Source organism: Phycomyces blakesleeanus (assembly GCF_001638985.1).
Source record: "Phycomyces blakesleeanus NRRL 1555(-) unplaced genomic scaffold PHYBLscaffold_11, whole genome shotgun sequence".
Classification (NCBI taxonomy): domain Eukaryota; kingdom Fungi; phylum Mucoromycota; class Mucoromycetes; order Mucorales; family Phycomycetaceae; genus Phycomyces; species Phycomyces blakesleeanus.
The window spans coordinates 3,769-20,687 of NW_017265144.1; the positions used below are offsets into that span (position 1 = coordinate 3,769).

General features: G+C 34.2%; 7 protein-coding genes across 7 annotated transcripts; 6 read left to right on the forward strand and 1 right to left on the reverse strand.

The window, feature by feature from the left end:
• Positions 1–317: 317 nt before the first annotated feature.
• PHYBLDRAFT_145536 (hypothetical protein) lies at positions 318–1,361 on the forward strand (the record flags this gene model as incomplete). Its single annotated transcript, XM_018431468.1, has 4 exons — positions 318–350; positions 438–476; positions 612–1,129; positions 1,262–1,361. 4 exons carry the CDS (start codon positions 318–320, stop codon positions 1,359–1,361), a joined length of 690 nt encoding a protein of 229 aa, XP_018291167.1.
• Positions 1,362–1,956: 595 nt separating this feature from the next.
• On the forward strand, positions 1,957–2,403 carry PHYBLDRAFT_112838 (hypothetical protein; the record flags this gene model as incomplete). The annotated part of the gene is made up of 1 exon (XM_018428312.1): positions 1,957–2,403. The coding sequence occupies one exon, from the start codon at positions 1,957–1,959 to the stop codon at positions 2,401–2,403; it is 447 nt and encodes a 148-aa protein (XP_018291168.1).
• A 1,345-nt stretch (positions 2,404–3,748) lies between these two features.
• On the forward strand, positions 3,749–5,492 carry PHYBLDRAFT_168482 (hypothetical protein; the record flags this gene model as incomplete). Its single annotated transcript, XM_018435882.1, has 4 exons — positions 3,749–3,859; positions 4,244–4,341; positions 5,116–5,221; positions 5,466–5,492. The coding sequence occupies 4 exons, from the start codon at positions 3,749–3,751 to the stop codon at positions 5,490–5,492; spliced, it is 342 nt and encodes a 113-aa protein (XP_018291169.1).
• Positions 5,493–6,857: 1,365 nt separating this feature from the next.
• Positions 6,858–8,783, forward strand: PHYBLDRAFT_145537 (hypothetical protein; the record flags this gene model as incomplete). The annotated part of the gene is made up of 1 exon (XM_018431469.1): positions 6,858–8,783. The coding sequence occupies one exon, from the start codon at positions 6,858–6,860 to the stop codon at positions 8,781–8,783; it is 1,926 nt and encodes a 641-aa protein (XP_018291170.1).
• A 1,441-nt stretch (positions 8,784–10,224) lies between these two features.
• On the forward strand, positions 10,225–11,673 carry PHYBLDRAFT_145538 (hypothetical protein; the record flags this gene model as incomplete). The annotated part of the gene is made up of 3 exons (XM_018431470.1): positions 10,225–10,503; positions 10,636–10,856; positions 11,007–11,673. The coding sequence occupies 3 exons, from the start codon at positions 10,225–10,227 to the stop codon at positions 11,671–11,673; spliced, it is 1,167 nt and encodes a 388-aa protein (XP_018291171.1).
• Positions 11,674–15,021: 3,348 nt separating this feature from the next.
• On the forward strand, positions 15,022–15,345 carry PHYBLDRAFT_21325 (hypothetical protein; the record flags this gene model as incomplete). The annotated part of the gene is made up of 2 exons (XM_018439757.1): positions 15,022–15,107; positions 15,186–15,345. 2 exons carry the CDS (start codon positions 15,022–15,024, stop codon positions 15,343–15,345), a joined length of 246 nt encoding a protein of 81 aa, XP_018291172.1.
• A 789-nt stretch (positions 15,346–16,134) lies between these two features.
• Positions 16,135–16,491, reverse strand: PHYBLDRAFT_65730 (hypothetical protein; the record flags this gene model as incomplete). The annotated part of the gene is made up of 1 exon (XM_018441518.1): positions 16,135–16,491. One exon carries the CDS (start codon positions 16,489–16,491, stop codon positions 16,135–16,137), a length of 357 nt encoding a protein of 118 aa, XP_018291173.1.
• Positions 16,492–16,919: the final 428 nt, after the last annotated feature.

Here is a 16,919-nt window from a genome sequence, read left to right on the forward strand (position 1 = left end):
AAAAGACGTTCATAAAGACTTGGCAATATTACTTTGTTGAGCTTGTTGAACCGATTTTGGACTCTTGCGACCGACCGCTCTCTCTTTTTTTTTCTTTCTTCCAAAAGGACCCGATGGAGTAGTAGCCACGGGTCAACCATGGTCTATCGAGCAAGTCCCAAAGCGCGCGTGTAGCGTGTGAGCCCGTTGTCCGTATTCCCATGTATTACTGGTTGCTTTCTGTTGTCTCTTCTGGTGGGCGCGGCTGGTATCTTTTTTTTTTCTTCTTTTTGGTTAGTTCCCGTTGCTTGTTACCTCCCGTTGCTTGTTGCTTTATTATGCCTTCCACGGCGGTTTATGTTATTTCAAAGGTACTGTTGCTTGTTGCTTTTTTGTTAGTCTGTTGCTTCCGCCAGTGGGGTCTTTCTGCCAGTGGGTTTGTTGCTTCCCACTGGTAGGCCCTTTCCTCCTACCAGTGGACCTGTTATCTCTCGCCAGTGGACCTATTATCTTCTGCAGATGGGCCTTTTTATATGACGGCCAACTGCCTATTTTTCTTCCATTGTTGGCTCCATTTATTTTTCTGGCCAATTCATTATTTCCACTGGCGGGTCCATTTATATCACTGGTAGGAGCCATTTATCCCACTGGCGGGTCTGTTGCTTCCTGTTGCTTCCATCAACAATCAATTTGCCTCTGTGGCGGAACAAAATGGTTCCATTCCTGCCACAAGATTGTTGGCTATCTCATGCCTTTTGGGCACGTCGTCAAAAGCCGATACGGCTCACCAAAAGCCCAACAAGGGGCGCAAGAGAAAAGGCCAAACCGGCCAACAGCACAGGCCCAAGATGCGTGCCAGGTCAGAGGCCAATCCGGCTCACCAGAAGCCCAACAAGGGTCGCCAGAGAAAGGGCCAAACCGGCCAACAGCACAGGCCCAAGATGCTCGCCAGGTCAAAAGCCAATCCGGCTCACCAGAAGCCCAACAAGGGGCGCCAGAGAAAAGGCCAAACCGGTCAACAGCACAGGCCCAAGATGCGCGCCAGGTCAAAAGCCAATCCGGCTCACCAGAAGCCCAACAAGGGGCGCCAGAGAAAAGGCCAAACCGGTCAACAGCACAGTCCCAAGATGTGGTCAAGATCAGGGACAAAGTCCAAAATCAAATCAAAATATCTAGTCAAAAAAAAATGAAAAACAAGGGAAAAAATTCAAAACAAAAATTATACTCACAATTATCTTTACCAAATCAAAAGTTATATATACTAGCACAATATCCAAAATAGTCAAGTCAAGATCCATTTCTATGTCCATGTCCAAGTCCATGTCCAAGTCCAATTCCTTTCCAAATGGTCAAACAATGTCCACGTACTGCTAGAGTACTAGTTTTAGAACATACATACATACAAGCATAATTTCTATCAAGTCCAAAATCTGGGTTATACTTCCAAATCTCAAGGCCAAGCCAATTTCCAAGCAGGGGTCCAATGCAAGTTCCAAACAAAAATTATTTCTTCCAATGGCAAATTCAAATCTCAGGCATCATCCTAAGTCCTGTTGGCTGTGGCACGCACACTACAATAGAGTGAAGAACAGACTCCACTACCAGCCACTGGTTCCATCTTGCTTATGAACCTGGCACGTTAGCCATCTCCGGAACTATTACATACCAGGCACACGTACACTACACATTTATACCGTGGAAACCAACCATTATACAACAGGGATCTGACTTCCAAGGGGTTTGAATGGTAACAGATATGAACAATATTACTTTGTCTCTCTAATAAGTAACACTCTCAAAGTATCTACTCTTCAAAATATTGAGATACTTTGAGAGTGTTATTTATTAGAGAGACAAGGTAATATTGTTTATATTTGACTATTCAAATCTTTTTTAATTCTTATCCTTGTTGTATGATGGTTAGTACATTGTATAAGTGGGTATTGTACGTGTGCCTGGTATGTAATAGTTCCGGAGATGGTTAATTTGTCAGATTTATTCGCAAGAAGGAACCAGTGTTTGATAGTGGAGTCTGTTCTTCACTCAATTGTGGTGCCTACCTCACATTTACAACTCAAATCAAATCAACTCAACTCAAATCAAATCAAATCAAATCAAATCAAATCAAATCAAATCAAATCAAATCAAATCAAATCAAATCAAATCAAATCAAATCAAATCAAATCAAATCAAATCAAATCAAATCAAATCAAATCAAAACTGAAGGAACACTGCATTGGAACCTGGCTCTGGATCGAGGCGACGCTCCGGATTGGACCAAGACTCTCTATTACAATAAGCTGCAAAATCCTCTTTACATATATACTTGCAAAGCGAATGAAATATTTCTTAAAAAAAAACGGACTGGACTGGGCTGGACTGGACTATCATGGACTTGACTATCTTATATTCTATTTAATTTAATTTAATTTGTATTTAATTTGTAAAAATCTTTGTACACAAAAATCATTTACTTTGAACAATAAAATTTTCCCTTGTTTTTCTTTGATATTATATTTATATTCTTGTCTCTTTGTTTTAAAAATAAAAACCTATTAATCTTTAAAAATATTATTAAAAGTAATATGGTTGGCGGTCTTTACCTTTGTCTCTTTCCTTGCTTTTGTTAAAATATATCTATAACGGAGTATAGGGATAAATGTAACTGAACTGCTAGACCAAAAAAAAAGAGTTAATGAGATATATGCAAAAAGACGTATAGCCCTTAGAGCCGCCAGGTAAGGAAAAGGCGGCATAATGGCTTGGAACTGTTTTTGGTCTGGAGTACTTTAGACATCTTCCTGATCTTGAAGGTTCTATTGATTAAAAACTGTTAATCTAAAGACTTTAGCTCTTGACAGTGAAAATTGAATTGGGAACGTAATATTATATTGGCTTACATACCATATATCATAAGAGTCGTTGTAAATATATAGCAATCGGTTCAATGGGTTTCCCAGAGTTGTCCCTATGACTATAGGAGTGCTAGATTATATAAAAGTCAGGCACAAATTAACCCTTTATTTCATTTTCCAATAGCCAATAATTTTCCCATAGCTTTTTTCTTGTTAGAAAATAATGCCATTAACTATAATTCATAAAAGTGACATGAATTATTACTATTTTTTTCTTTAATAATATAGAGTTCTAAACTCATAAGTGAAAAAATCAAACCAATTTCTTAAAGTAGTTTACAGGTTAAATTCGAAAAAGCTCATCTTTCAAAAATCTAGTCCGCAATTCTCAAATAACAACATAATGATAGTGTTTATATGTTATCTATAACCAAAAATAAAACTATAATGTGCACACAGTAAATACTATATAAGTAATATATTTCTTATAGCTACTTATTGAAATATATATAGCTCAGAGAAGAACATGTCGAGTTTATCCGGGATGCTTTTTATGGAGAATGTCAGGTAACCATTGGGATCACCAAGGACAAGTTGTTAGAGCAGTTTCTTGCTCTTAAGGGTGTAAACCTCTTTATCTCTGCACATTAATAAACACATACAGATATATATATATATATATATATGCAAAAGTTGGATTCGCACCACAAAAAAAACAAGGCCTGTCAAAGAAAAGAAAAAAAAACACATCAGATTTTATCCAAAGTATATCAAAATTTGTTAGCATACTCCAGCAACATTGAATATCTTATGAAACATGTTGTCTTTTCGTTAATAAATCTTCATCAAATACCAGCTTAATTAGTGTGAGAGGGTAATTAAATAAAACCGAATAAGCATCAAATATTTCAATTATGCTAGTCGTATTCTATCAAGGTGTCAAAGACGTTACGGCGAAAATGGTTGTAGACGATACAGACGCACAGCTATTCCTTCAATTTTCCAAGCAAATCCCAGCGAGTTTAGTTAGAGATAATTTCATTTCTTATTACTTTATTATGGACAATGTTTCCATACATACAAGCAAGCTTTTAAGCTATTACTTACCCACCCACACAAAGCACATATGTAATACCCTTTTTCTATATGGCTAATTCTTAAACCCCCTTTGGGAACTGTTTTATAAAGAAAAGATTTGGTTAAAAGAAAACCAGGTCTCACTACTGATCAAGCTGTATAATGTATTAGTATTTGTAGTAAGCAATCTTTTTGAGACAATTTGTGAAGGTTAGGCTGATAAAAACATCAATTTTTTTTAAAAATGTAAGCCTTTTCAAATTAAACCTGTGTCTACCTCAGAAAATTGATTTGGTTTTCTCATTTTTGAATGCAAAACTCTGTATAATAAGGATTCCGTTGACGATTTCTGGATCTTTTGCTCCGTGCTCAAATACCCAAATCTAATCGGTATTAAATTTGAAAGACCTTATGAAAAAAGTTCCAGAACGTAAAATAACTTGTGATAAAAGACATTATCGAAAAGGCATTGTATTAGGATCAATTCTAAACCAATTCTTTCATCGTCTAGAAAAGACAATCATATTTGTGGGATCTTTCGATGAATATAAGCCTTTTTTATTTTACGACACTCTTTAAGATTTTGGCACAAAAGTAGAAAGGGCTAAGGTTACCCTTAACTGCTGTGATACATACTTGCTGATTCGCTTCAACAGCTAGCTTAGCTTTATCTCTGAATTATTGAGACTTCTATGGGTAGGTTTGATTCACTTAGCTAGTAGAGAGCCAGTTTCTAACATAGTATGTTTCTCTTTGTGCCTAGCTGAGCTGCACATCAAAAACCCCTTGTCTTAATGATGTGTATTTATTTAGAATAATGCCAATCTCAATAAGATGATTAAACATGAATTCAGCCAACTTGTACCTCTCCTAGCAGTCAAATTACAGTCACAACCCACATCTACTACAAATACTGGAGCTTATTAATGTCGGGATAGACACACAGGTCTTTAAAAGCATATATATATATATTTTGCTTTAACCAACTTTTATTCTTGGGACTATAATACGTCAAGTTTGATGGATCTAAGTCGATGAAAAGCGGAAAAATTTTTATCAACATACCACACTCCCAGTTGAACATACTTATACTTAAAATTATATTAATGGCAACGTTAGTCAATTGGACTTGAATAACCAAAAACAACCGATGTGCTAAAAACAAATATCATATATGCTTGGACGAGACAGACAAAATAAATAGATCTCTTGCATGGGAGATTGGGGAGTACGACATTGAATATGCTCAGACGCTCTGTAAAGGGTTTATGAACAATTACATTTCTGCTTATAGTACTGTGAACAAAAAGGTGGGTGGCTTCAGTAGAATTTTTTTTAAAAGAAAATGCTTAAGGGTCTTGAGGGTGTGTAGGTAGATGTGTATTTTAAAGTAGAATTTTGGTTTAATGGTGATTCATTCTATATATATATCTTTCCTTTTCAAATTTTTCTATCCCTTTGCTATTTCTTTGTTACTTCAGCTAAACAAGTGAAGTCATATCTCCCTTTCATTTACTTTCTTGTATCATGATTCTAAATGTTTTATCTTTGTAGTATTCTCAAGGAATAATGAGCTATTAAGAACCAAAGAAACCTCGGAAATCAGATCTTGACTTTAGAGCCTTTTTCATTCAATCCAAATCTGCTGTATGTTATTGTGTTGGTAAAAAAGAACTCTATCGAAAATTTTGTAGTGATTGTAGATATTTAGAGGACTCTAGTAATTAAGAGGATTTAAGTTATTATGCGGGCACAGAACTATACAGCCATTTTGGGACACAACGTTTACAACGTATATAGCTTGTATAGCTTGTATATATATATATATATTGCACGTTAAAGTAATATTATTATAATAGGTTTGCTAATTAAATCTAGCTGGAAACTATATTATACGGGAATAAATCAGGACGTTATTAATTAACTACTAATTTGACTTCTATAAGTTACTACTGATAGTTAGGGATCGGATTTAATTGCTGTGTGCTTAACCACCTTCCGCTTTACATGAGTTAAATATACGATAAGAAAGTCCCAATTAAAGCAAAGGTAGCTCCCCATAGAAACATTTGGTGTGGACAGACTAAAAGTTCAAAAAAAGGGCAAAAAAAGGGTAAAACAACTTCATCCAGAACTTAGTCAATCAGACTAATTTATGACTGTCCACACCTTTTTTTTGTAAAAAAAAAAAGTTCAAAATTAGTTCAAAATACATATTAGATAAAATTGTGCATATAATCCCGTCTCTGTCATTAAGTGATAACCTTTTATTGCGGGTTTTTCCAGGCCTCTCATTATATGGCACATATTATCCATGAAAAATGCTTCTCTTCTCAAGCCTAGTGACAACGGAAGAAAGCTAGCTAATTAGAGTCGATTAAAAAATTTGCCCTTTTTTTTAGGTTCAAAAAAAGAGCAAAAAAGGGCAAAATTAATTAAAACTCTCGCCCAATGATATGACTTAGAGAATCTTCAGCAGTAGCTTTTATCCCGACTTTTATACCGCATTTGGACTTTTAGATAAAAGAGAAAAACTTCTGGGTGGAGTGGCTTTTTTTTATGTAAAAGTGACAATTTTTGATTCCAGATAAAATAAAAGTTAGCCGACTGCTGAAGATGCTCTGAGAAGATGCTCTTAGAGATATCCTATTTCAAATTGTTAGCCAATGATATTCTCTTATTTTTCATGCCAAACTGCCTTTAAGAATTTACCAGTAAAAAAAGAGGGAAAATATTTGATATATCCGCATTTATGTCTAGTTAGTGTAGTTAGTCGAACCAGATTAAATTGATCAATGTTTCAATCGCCGTGTATAACATCAAAGACAGTGTAGTACCCGACATTTGAAGAAAAAAAATTTGAAAATGAATGCATAAAGGCCGCTAATAATAAAAACTTCTTTTAACTTTTGATTTCTCTCTCTCTCTCTTTATACAATTATTATTATGGGATTCTCAGAACTACCATTCGAAATTCTTTTGAAAATTGCCAATAATCTATGGAGAAGGGAATTGCTGGCTTGTTCTCTGACGTGCAAGGGATGGAGACACCCGTTTCTAATGGTTCTGTGGAAAGATATAGGCATTCATTTCCCTAAAGAAATGAAAGCATTCATCAACAGTACTAAAGCCTCAAAGAATATATCCAACTCACCGTCCCACTTGATTCACACTTTAAACATATACCTTAATTTCTATGAGCTCAAAAGTCTCGATATGGATATTTCTGTCATATTTAAATACATGGATAACTTAAAGTGCCTGTACCTAGGAGATATAGACTATAAATCTATTTACACAGAAACAACAAAATCAGAAAAAGTGTGGACGTCTCTGGAAAGCTTGAAAATACGATACCCTAGAGCACCTGAGACACAGTCAGCAAAGAACGTACTTGAATTTATATGTGCATGCAACAAGCTTCAGAAACTATACATATTTGAGGAAGGACAGAGTTATAACACAGAGTTTAATGTGGATGACTTTGACAACATGCACCAAAACTTGCAAAATCTATCGTCTGTCAACTTTCAAATATATCTCAACCCTGACTTTTCGACTACAATGAACAAAATCTCAAGTACAAAACCAGCTTTTGGCGTAACATCCCTATATATATGCTCGAGAGAATATCGCAAATACATAAACGGAAGCACATATGTATGTCATAATAACTGGAATCCTTTGTGGTTATGCTATTTTGGACACAAATATCCAAACTTACGTTCAATAACGCTAAATGTTGCGGATGCACAAGATAACCCGATAAATTCCGACCAGAAGCAAGCAGCCATATCTCTTTTCCGATCCAATCCAAACGCATTTCGACACCTGGAAGTATTCAAATTTGCGACCGACACCTATTTCGAGTCTTCGGATTTTGTTTTATGGGATTTGCTTTGTGCGTTAAGACTCCCGCTTAAGCATTTGAAGTTAGATGCGACAAGATCTGGCAAAGTAGATCCTTCGTACCCAATGGACGTCAACAGGATCTTACAATATGTTTCCGAAAAAATTGAAAAACTTTCGCTCACAGGGTTTATATATAACAGAGACCACGAAAATACAACCCTGGAACTATCCTATTATTGTCCGTTTTTGACGAAACTATGCATCAGAGGAAAAAATGTGTCTCTTAATCTAGACAATGTATTAGAGAAATGCGCGGCTCTAAAGAAACTGAAGTTCGCTGGTGAAAAACTATTCGTTAATACGAACATGATATCCGAAGAGCCAAAGCAACAACATGGACTACAGAAACTGATGCTTTATGATTGTACTATAAAGGCCGAATTATTTCATTACATATCCTTCAGGTGTAGAAGTCTGGACGATATGACTTTGAGGAATCTGTTCATCGTGGAATCTATTTGTGAAGAAACCGGGCGTTTATTAGTCGATATGTCATATACTTTCTTAAAGAGTCTGCAAATCGGCAAGATTAAATACGGTAAACCATACCAACAAATTGATCAAGATGGTCTTGGTATGACACTCTTGTCTCAGATAAGCAAACCTCGGCTATTCTATGAAAGAAGCGAAACCCAAGAAAATGAGATAGATTCAACGTGCCATATAATTGAAAGCTACGATCTCGAATGGTTGTATACATATGTATACATTCTGGTTAATTATATTCCCGTCACAGACACTACGGAAATTTCGCACGAAGACGTCCCTTTTGTACTCGAATACTTTAAGAACTTTCAGTTTAATAAGGTCTACTCACCTTTAAATGATCACGACTTGTATTATGAAGAGGAACCAGAGAACTGCTGGAAGTACGAACTTTATAAAGGATACGGAGAATTCAGATTTGGCAAGGTTGAATATTCCCCTTTGATATTGGCAGCGACCGAAGACGAATTTTAGGTAATATGTTGTATAAGAGACTATTTTCAAAAGCAAATAAAGCAAAGCAAAAAAAGATACACAGACAACATACTGTGATGTTTCATTCTGAGGGTATTAAGACAAGGAATTAATCGTGGAAAAGAAGTCATAAAACAAAGTAATAGATCTTAATAGTAAAATATCTAATTTTGAGCTATCGAATTATCAATACAATGAGATAGCTGCTATGTATTTGACTGAATGTTTAAGTGCTGGTTGATAATGTCCATTTGTCACCTCTTCTTGTGTAATCTTTAAGTACTTTGTGATCATTGGGCTTTTATTTTAAAATAAAAAAGACAACTGTAGTCGCACTCTGAAACCTAATTGCTTTTGGTTGTCTGTTATTCATTCTCACTTCCCCGAGCATCTCTCTATTTCTTGTCCTCCATTAAAGAAGTACAATGTGTTGCAAAAGTCAAAAGCTGAATAAGCAAGATATTAGTGTGTTATACATTCATAATACAGTCTTCTTATTAAAGCAAATGGAAAAGGCACTACAGGAACAACTTGAACTGGCTATAGTTATTTGATATCAAATACAGCTATATACGAAAGTATTCTTTTCACAACACTTTTATACTGACCCGGTGAATAAAATGCATTGGTGTTTCTTGTATCGCTCATCGCAATGAACTTAAAAGTAGTTACATAACTATAAAAATGTTCCAAAGTAGTTAAATAGCTCTTTTGTTATTTGTTCCTTAATAAAATTGTCCTTTCTATCCGTATTCATTTTCTTGGCACTGATTTTGACATTCACACCACATATTCTACCCACCATATGTCAATAACAGCAATATTATTTATCTTTAGCTATCTGTGTGTGAATAGCTGACTGCGCCTTGTACATCTTTATTGTTACCTCAATGATTCGAATGTAGCCGAAATTGTGGCCCACGATATCAGTTTTCTGCAGCATTTCTTTTTCTCTTCTTTTAGCTGTCGATTTTAATTTTATCGCATACATATATCCGGTTCTAACCCCACCTTTCACCTCTCTCTCTCTCTCTATCTATCTATCTGTCTTTATATAATTATTTTTATGAAAGCGCCAGATTTACCATTCAAAATTCTTACGCAGATTGCTAATAAAATGTAGGCAAAAGACAGACGCTCTTGTGCTCTTACGTGCAAAAGATGAAGATACCCATTTCAAAGTGCTCTGTAGAGAAACATACGTATTTATTCCGAGAAAGGCACTTAAAGAGTTATAGACATTATTAAAGCTTCCCAAAAGCTTCCCTCACTACACGGTACCTGGGTTCGCAGTTTACAAATGCATCAGTGGAATTCTTATCCAGATATACCAGAAGTACTTATCTCTGACTTATTCAACTACCTGCCAAACTTGAAGCAATTGGATGTAACGGATAAAAGCTGTTAAAGTATTTACAGAGAGGTAGCAAGATCAGACGAAATGTGGAAGTCTTTGGAAATTTTGGGAATAGAATACGGTGTCCATGAAGAGGGACAGAGACCGAAAAACCTAGTTGAATTTATAAATGCTTGTAGCATGCTCCAAAGATTATACCTGGACAATAACAAAGATGGTTTTCGCCCGGAGTTCGGTGTGGGTAACTTTGAAAAGATGTACCAAAACTTACAAAGCCTATTGTCTATCAAGGCTACATTATATCTCACTCCTGATTTTTCAGCTACACTGGATGAAATACCAAATACGAAGCCGGCTTTTGCAGTGACGTTCTTAGATATAAATACAAAACAATAAGAGGCAAAATGCGAGAAGTATAATGAAGGTTGAAGTAACTAGAATCCTTTGTGGCTGTACTATTTTGGATACTTGTATCCAAATTTGTGGTCTCTAAAGCTAAATGCCACGAACATAGATAGCGACCCGATAAACTCAGATCAAAGGCAAACAGTCATATCTCTTTTTCGATTCAATCCAAACGCATTTCGACATCTAAAATCATTCAGCCTTGCAACCGACAAACATTTTGAAATTTTTGACTTTGTTTTATGGAAATTGCTTTGTCCATTAGGAGTCTCTCTTAAACGTTTGAAATTGAATGCAAACCAAGATAACGGGTAAGACTATACACATCCAATGGATTTTAACATAATTCTACAGTCGTTTTCTGAAACACTCGAGATTATTTGGCTTGCAGGGTTTATGATTAGCGGGAATAACAATAATTTGGATATAAGAATATACTCTTATTGCCCATTTTTGACAAGGATTTACATCAGTGGCGACAATGTGGATCTTCTAATAGATGATATATTGGACAGTTGTCCGGCCCTCAAACGACTGGGATTTCGTGGTAGAGCATTTCTCATTAAACCAAACCCAACAACCGAGGATCTAAAACTACAGCAATATGGACTACAGACCTTAAGTCTATACCGGTGTACTGAATTTGCTAAAGTATTGAATTATATCTCTTTAAGGTGCAAAAGATTGAGAGATATGACTTTGAATAATTTGTGGGTCCTAGGATTTAGATGTAAAAATCCTGGAGATTTGCTAATTGATATGTCATATACTCTCTTAAACACTCTGGAAATTGGAATTGTTGAATACAGTACATCATCCAAACAAACAGGTAGAGATGATGCTGTCAGCCTGATACTCCTGTCTCAGCCAAACGACCCTCGATTGTCAGACGAAAATAAAGAAAGAAAGAAAACTGAGATTGATCCAAAATCCCCTCTATTAGCGAGTCACCATATTTATTGGCTATATACATATGAGTACGAGCAGATTACTTGTAGAACTGGCAAAAAAACTATAGTACTTTCAGAGGAAAAAGTCGATATCATACTTAAATACTATCAAAACGTTCGGTTGAATACAACCAGTCCTAATTTTAAAGATGATAGCTCGTATGATGGATACGAGTGAGAGGACAACTGGAAACAAGAGCTTTACAAAGGATACGGCGAATTGAGATTTGGCAATATTAAGGCCGTTTATGTTATGTCTGAGGCAAGTGATTATTGATTTAGGAAATATACTGTATAATAGGTTCTTTTCAAAAGAAGATTAAGTAAAGTAGAAAGCAAGATAAGCAGCAAACCTACTTAAACAATATACTATAAGCTTAATTATAAGCTTGATAGAACAAGAAATAAATGGTGGATAAGTAAATTTGTAAACCAAGGTGCAAAGTCTCAATAGCAAAATATCTAATTTCCAGTTGTCCTGTTACCAATATGATATTAATAACGATAGCTAGTAGCAGTATTATAATCGTTTCTGGAACAAGAATATATAATATATTACAGTATAAATAATATATAAAATAAACCAACTTCTGTCAATGTATGTGATCTTTATATGTATAAATGGTAATGAACCAGAAGCACCAATTGAAACACACACAATTATAAGACCTTGATCCACTGACTTCTCTTTTCCTTATTCTTTGTTTCTTATTCTGTGTGAGGTGTACGAATAAGATTTTAAAAAGGACAATAGGTACAGTGAGAGTGTTGTTTATATAGACATTAGGTTATCTAATTTAAAATATCTGTCAGTTAGTAATCGGTTATAACTTAAGCAGTGTCGAGTGCATGAGTGCCTGGTATATATATATATATATGTGTGTGTGTTACATTCCTGAGGTGTGACCCTGCCAAGCTTATTAGCAAGAAAAGACCAGTGTTTTGGTTGTGGAATCTGTTCTTCATTCAATTGTGGTATACAGACCACAAATACTCAAGATTATCAGCTTTGTAGTGACCATGCTTTTTGCGAATACTTCTAATTATCCTTATATAATATTATACGATTTAAAGAAAGAAAGTAAGAAAAACAGTTAAAATATACACATACAATTTTCTTAAAGTGTAAACAGGATTTCATTGAGAAGGTCAAAAAAGGACTAAATATTTTATCAAATGTTTTCCGAAATGCAATTGCTGGTTTTGCTTTAACATCACCTTAGGTTCTCTTGAGTTAATATGATTTAGCATAGTCATATCATGTGACTTATACATTGAACATGGTGTTATTTTTTATTCTTCATGGGCGACTTTGTCTAACTCCTTAAGAATTGCTGAACCAAGTTCCTTTGCCCTTATTATTTGATCCAAATAACTTCAGGTACTCTCAATAGAACTGAGAGCTTGGCTATTTGACGATCATGTCACTATTGGCACATTGTTAACTTTTTTGTTACATCCCTCAATTATCAGTGCCTGATTAAAAAGAGTAGTGTTTTCTTTATAGATGAGTTTCCCATCATTCCTTTTGCATTGATCATTAAAAATGAAAGGATCTTCCTTTCAAACAGCTGTATATACTCATATGTCCCATAATTTACCGTTACTTTTTTTTAATAGGTTAACTCTTCTTGTCCATATACGAACAGAAAAAAAAACGTCAAAGAACTGGTTCTAAATGGTGTAAAACACTCTCATTTAGAATTGAAAAGAAAGAAAAAAGTCTTTTACATTTTTTTCTTGTTAAAACTGTGTCAGCCTGTCTCCATATTTGATTTGTTATATGTTTAACTGTTAAGGGTATGTCTGTCTTATACAAAATGATGGTGAATAAAGGTGCCGTTAAGAGTACAGCCGATATTTTTTTTTCATAATCTGAAAGTTGATTTCTTTTGTTTCCTAAGAATAGTATGTTTAATATGCTGAGACCTTGTGATATTTGAGAGAGTAAAGCCTTTTTTTCTTTTAAAAAAGAATAAACAAAAATACTATTCGTTTTAGGTAATATACTTTTTCGAGCTTGAGAAATATTTGTTAACTCTTATAATGGTATGTATACGTGTACCCATTAAAGATATAACAAAAGTTTATGACAATATTTTTATTCTGTGGTATGGTATGGTGTACATACTGTATTTCGAGTTGTAATACAAACCCCACATCCAAGTCTCTGGTTGCAAATTTCTAACGACCCTGGCAAACTATCAATCTCAGGGACAGTTACACATACACACAAACCAGACAAGCACATTTACTTTACACTGCCTTAATAACAACCGACCATTATTTGACATATAGCTTTATACTAATGAATCCAAAATTAATAAATAAATCTACTCAATAAGCTATATATTCATTATTATTATTATTTATTCGTTTTCTGAAATATTAGGCACTAATCCCTACACCTAAGCCCAGAAGCTAAACAAAAAATCAATTTTTTCTGAAGCAAATTCATAAAAATAAAATAGCCTCTCAAAGAAAATGTTAATACAAAGCAAAATGGTCTAAGTTCATAAAACCAACGTTGGGTTGAATCACATTCTCTAGATATCTTTTCCATAGTTCCATTTTGGATATTTACTACTCATACCTTCTAATATATATATATATATATGAAAATCATTCTATTGTATTGTACCATATGTCGTCTATCTAATTGAATAAATATCTTGACCTTTTCTTCTTCTTCTTTCAACTCTAATCCCATAATATTGCTTTAAAGTAAATATTTCTTGAATCATTTTAATCTGCTTACACTAACCGTCTGTCTGATCATTCCAACATTCAATATCACAATCAAGAACTAAAAAGAATTGATCAGCACACATCATTACACACGCAAATATTGCGTAAAAAATTAGTGGTTCAACAAAGATTCCATTAATTGGTCAAGCAAGTCTGTAACGAAGCACACATTAAACACAGTAAAATTATATATATTTTATTTCATTTTCTTTAGTGATTTGTATACATCACATACACTAATATGTATTTCCCTGCTTATCGATCAATTCACTTATTTGTGGATACTATACTACATATACATATAACCCTTGATTCTAAGAAAGACAGAAATAAATAAAAACCATGGTAACCAAAATAAGCTCATTCTAAAACACACATATATATATATCACCGAGTAAGACCACTTTTTTAAAAAAAAAGATTTCGAGTGATTTTTTTTTCAAGAAATAAATATATATATGTATATGTTATATGTGTAGTGTGAAGTGTATGTATCAAGACTAGTGTAGTGTCATTTTCACATTTTTTTTTGTTTTTTCAGTAAAATGGACCCTGAACAGTCACTTAGTCAGTTGTCACATCTTGATACAACACACACGCACACGCACATTATGTATTGAAATTAAAATGTGATATTTCGTTTCGTTTCGTCAGCCCTATTCTACCCTACCCGCTCCACCTATACACTCAATACCCAACCTCTTGGACCTCATACACTTCTTCACGGTCCATTTGATCAAATAATACCCTTTATATATACATATATACATATACAATAATGTGGGGGAAACTCTTTCATTTCTCAGCAGACGCAGTACTCATCTCTGCAGTACTTGCTGGCATTAGGCGCAACACAGGATTGCAGTAAGAATCTAATTCTTTCTCTCTCTCTTTTACATTATTGCAAGTTGAAATCTTACATTGTTGCTCTGAAATTCCTAGACCTTCTCTTTCAACAATTGAGAATGAAGACGTGCGCACATATGCCCAAAAGTATCTCAACATAGGTGAATGGGTACTGGATTCCGGAATTGTGTTTATGAACAACTCATCCTACTTTGAGCGTAACAATAACCAAGATGGTGGTAGCTCTAAGCGTTAATTAGATTAACAAGATCATGATTATGATTATGATTATGATTATGAGTACAATTATTTTATTTTATTTTAAAAAAAAACAAAACAAATAATTCCCTTTTTCACATACACACACACACGCACACACATACGTATAAACTTATATTTCTTGTACTTTTTTTTGCTTGCACTAAAATTTATACCATGTAGATAACAATAAATTACGAACGACATACTGATGAATATATCTAATCCATCGGGTAGCTTGTTTGTATATATATATTAGAGAGCAAGAAAGGTAGAGGTAGAGGTATTAGTAGTTTTAAAGACAAACTATATGGTTAATAATCAAATTTGATGTATTCAATTCACTATAGTTATCATTATAAGAAAAGGTTAAAGATTAACGGTTGTTAATGATGATGATGATGTTGGGATGGTGATTACGATGGTAGTTATGGTCAGATAAGGTTTACGGATTTTTGTAGCCTATAGTTTGTATTAAGAAAAAAAAACAACAACAACAAAGGAACAAGATAGTAAGTGGCTTCTTTGGATTACGTAGAAATTAGCCATTTATTTACAGGCACACAAGAATAAATAAAAGCTTATTTTGTGGTTATCAAAATAACAACAACAACAACAACAACAATAATAATAATAATGGAATATTTGTTCAATCAATTCAACCCTCATCCAATGATAATAATGATAAATATGATGATTATGATGGTTTATTTGACTCTTTAATTAAATAGATGTACATATATGTTTGTAGCTTGTAGAATGAAACTCCCTTGTTGACTTCTTTTTTTTAGATAAAGGATGGGTGTGGTGGGTAAGAGTGTGGACTTTGATCATTGGAAGAGGATGACCAGGGAGAAATGGGATGACCTGGTGAGACGGGACCTTGATCTTCCCAGAGGGAATGGGACGAACCTAGATCTGGAGAGGACCAGGGAGAATACTGCAAATCATCTTGTGTTTCATGTGCTGTGTTGAACAGTGGCGGGATGGCGATAAATGTTGGCCTTCCTTTACGCTTTAGGGACTGGGATGTAAGTCCTTTTGTTGAACTATGTTGGATAGGTATAATCTTCTGAGATGGTTTGTCTGGGACAACAGGTACACAAGTGACTGTGACGGGTTCCAAACTTGAATCAGGAATCATTTTTATTTTATTTTATTTTATTCTATTTTATTGTAAAGAATCAACAAGCCATAAAGAAGTCCTCAAGGGAAAGGAACAAATAGAGAGAGGGAGAGAGAGGGAGGAGGAGTAAAAGAGTAGAGATGTGGGATATTTGTTACTGATATTTATCGCAAAAAAAATATGTGCTAAAATAATCAAAAATATATAATAGAAATAATAATAATAATATTTTAATGTGAATGTGAATGTGAATGATGATGATGTAAATACCTAATTTATAGTGCAATTCCATTTTGTATTTTAAAAGACCATTTCATTCATATAATCATCTTGATTTTAGCTTTAATATATACAAAATTCCTATTTTGCTTTGATCGATTAATTATACAAACAAATACATACAGATATGCTTTTGTAAAGAATTGTTTGCATTTAAATAATAGTAT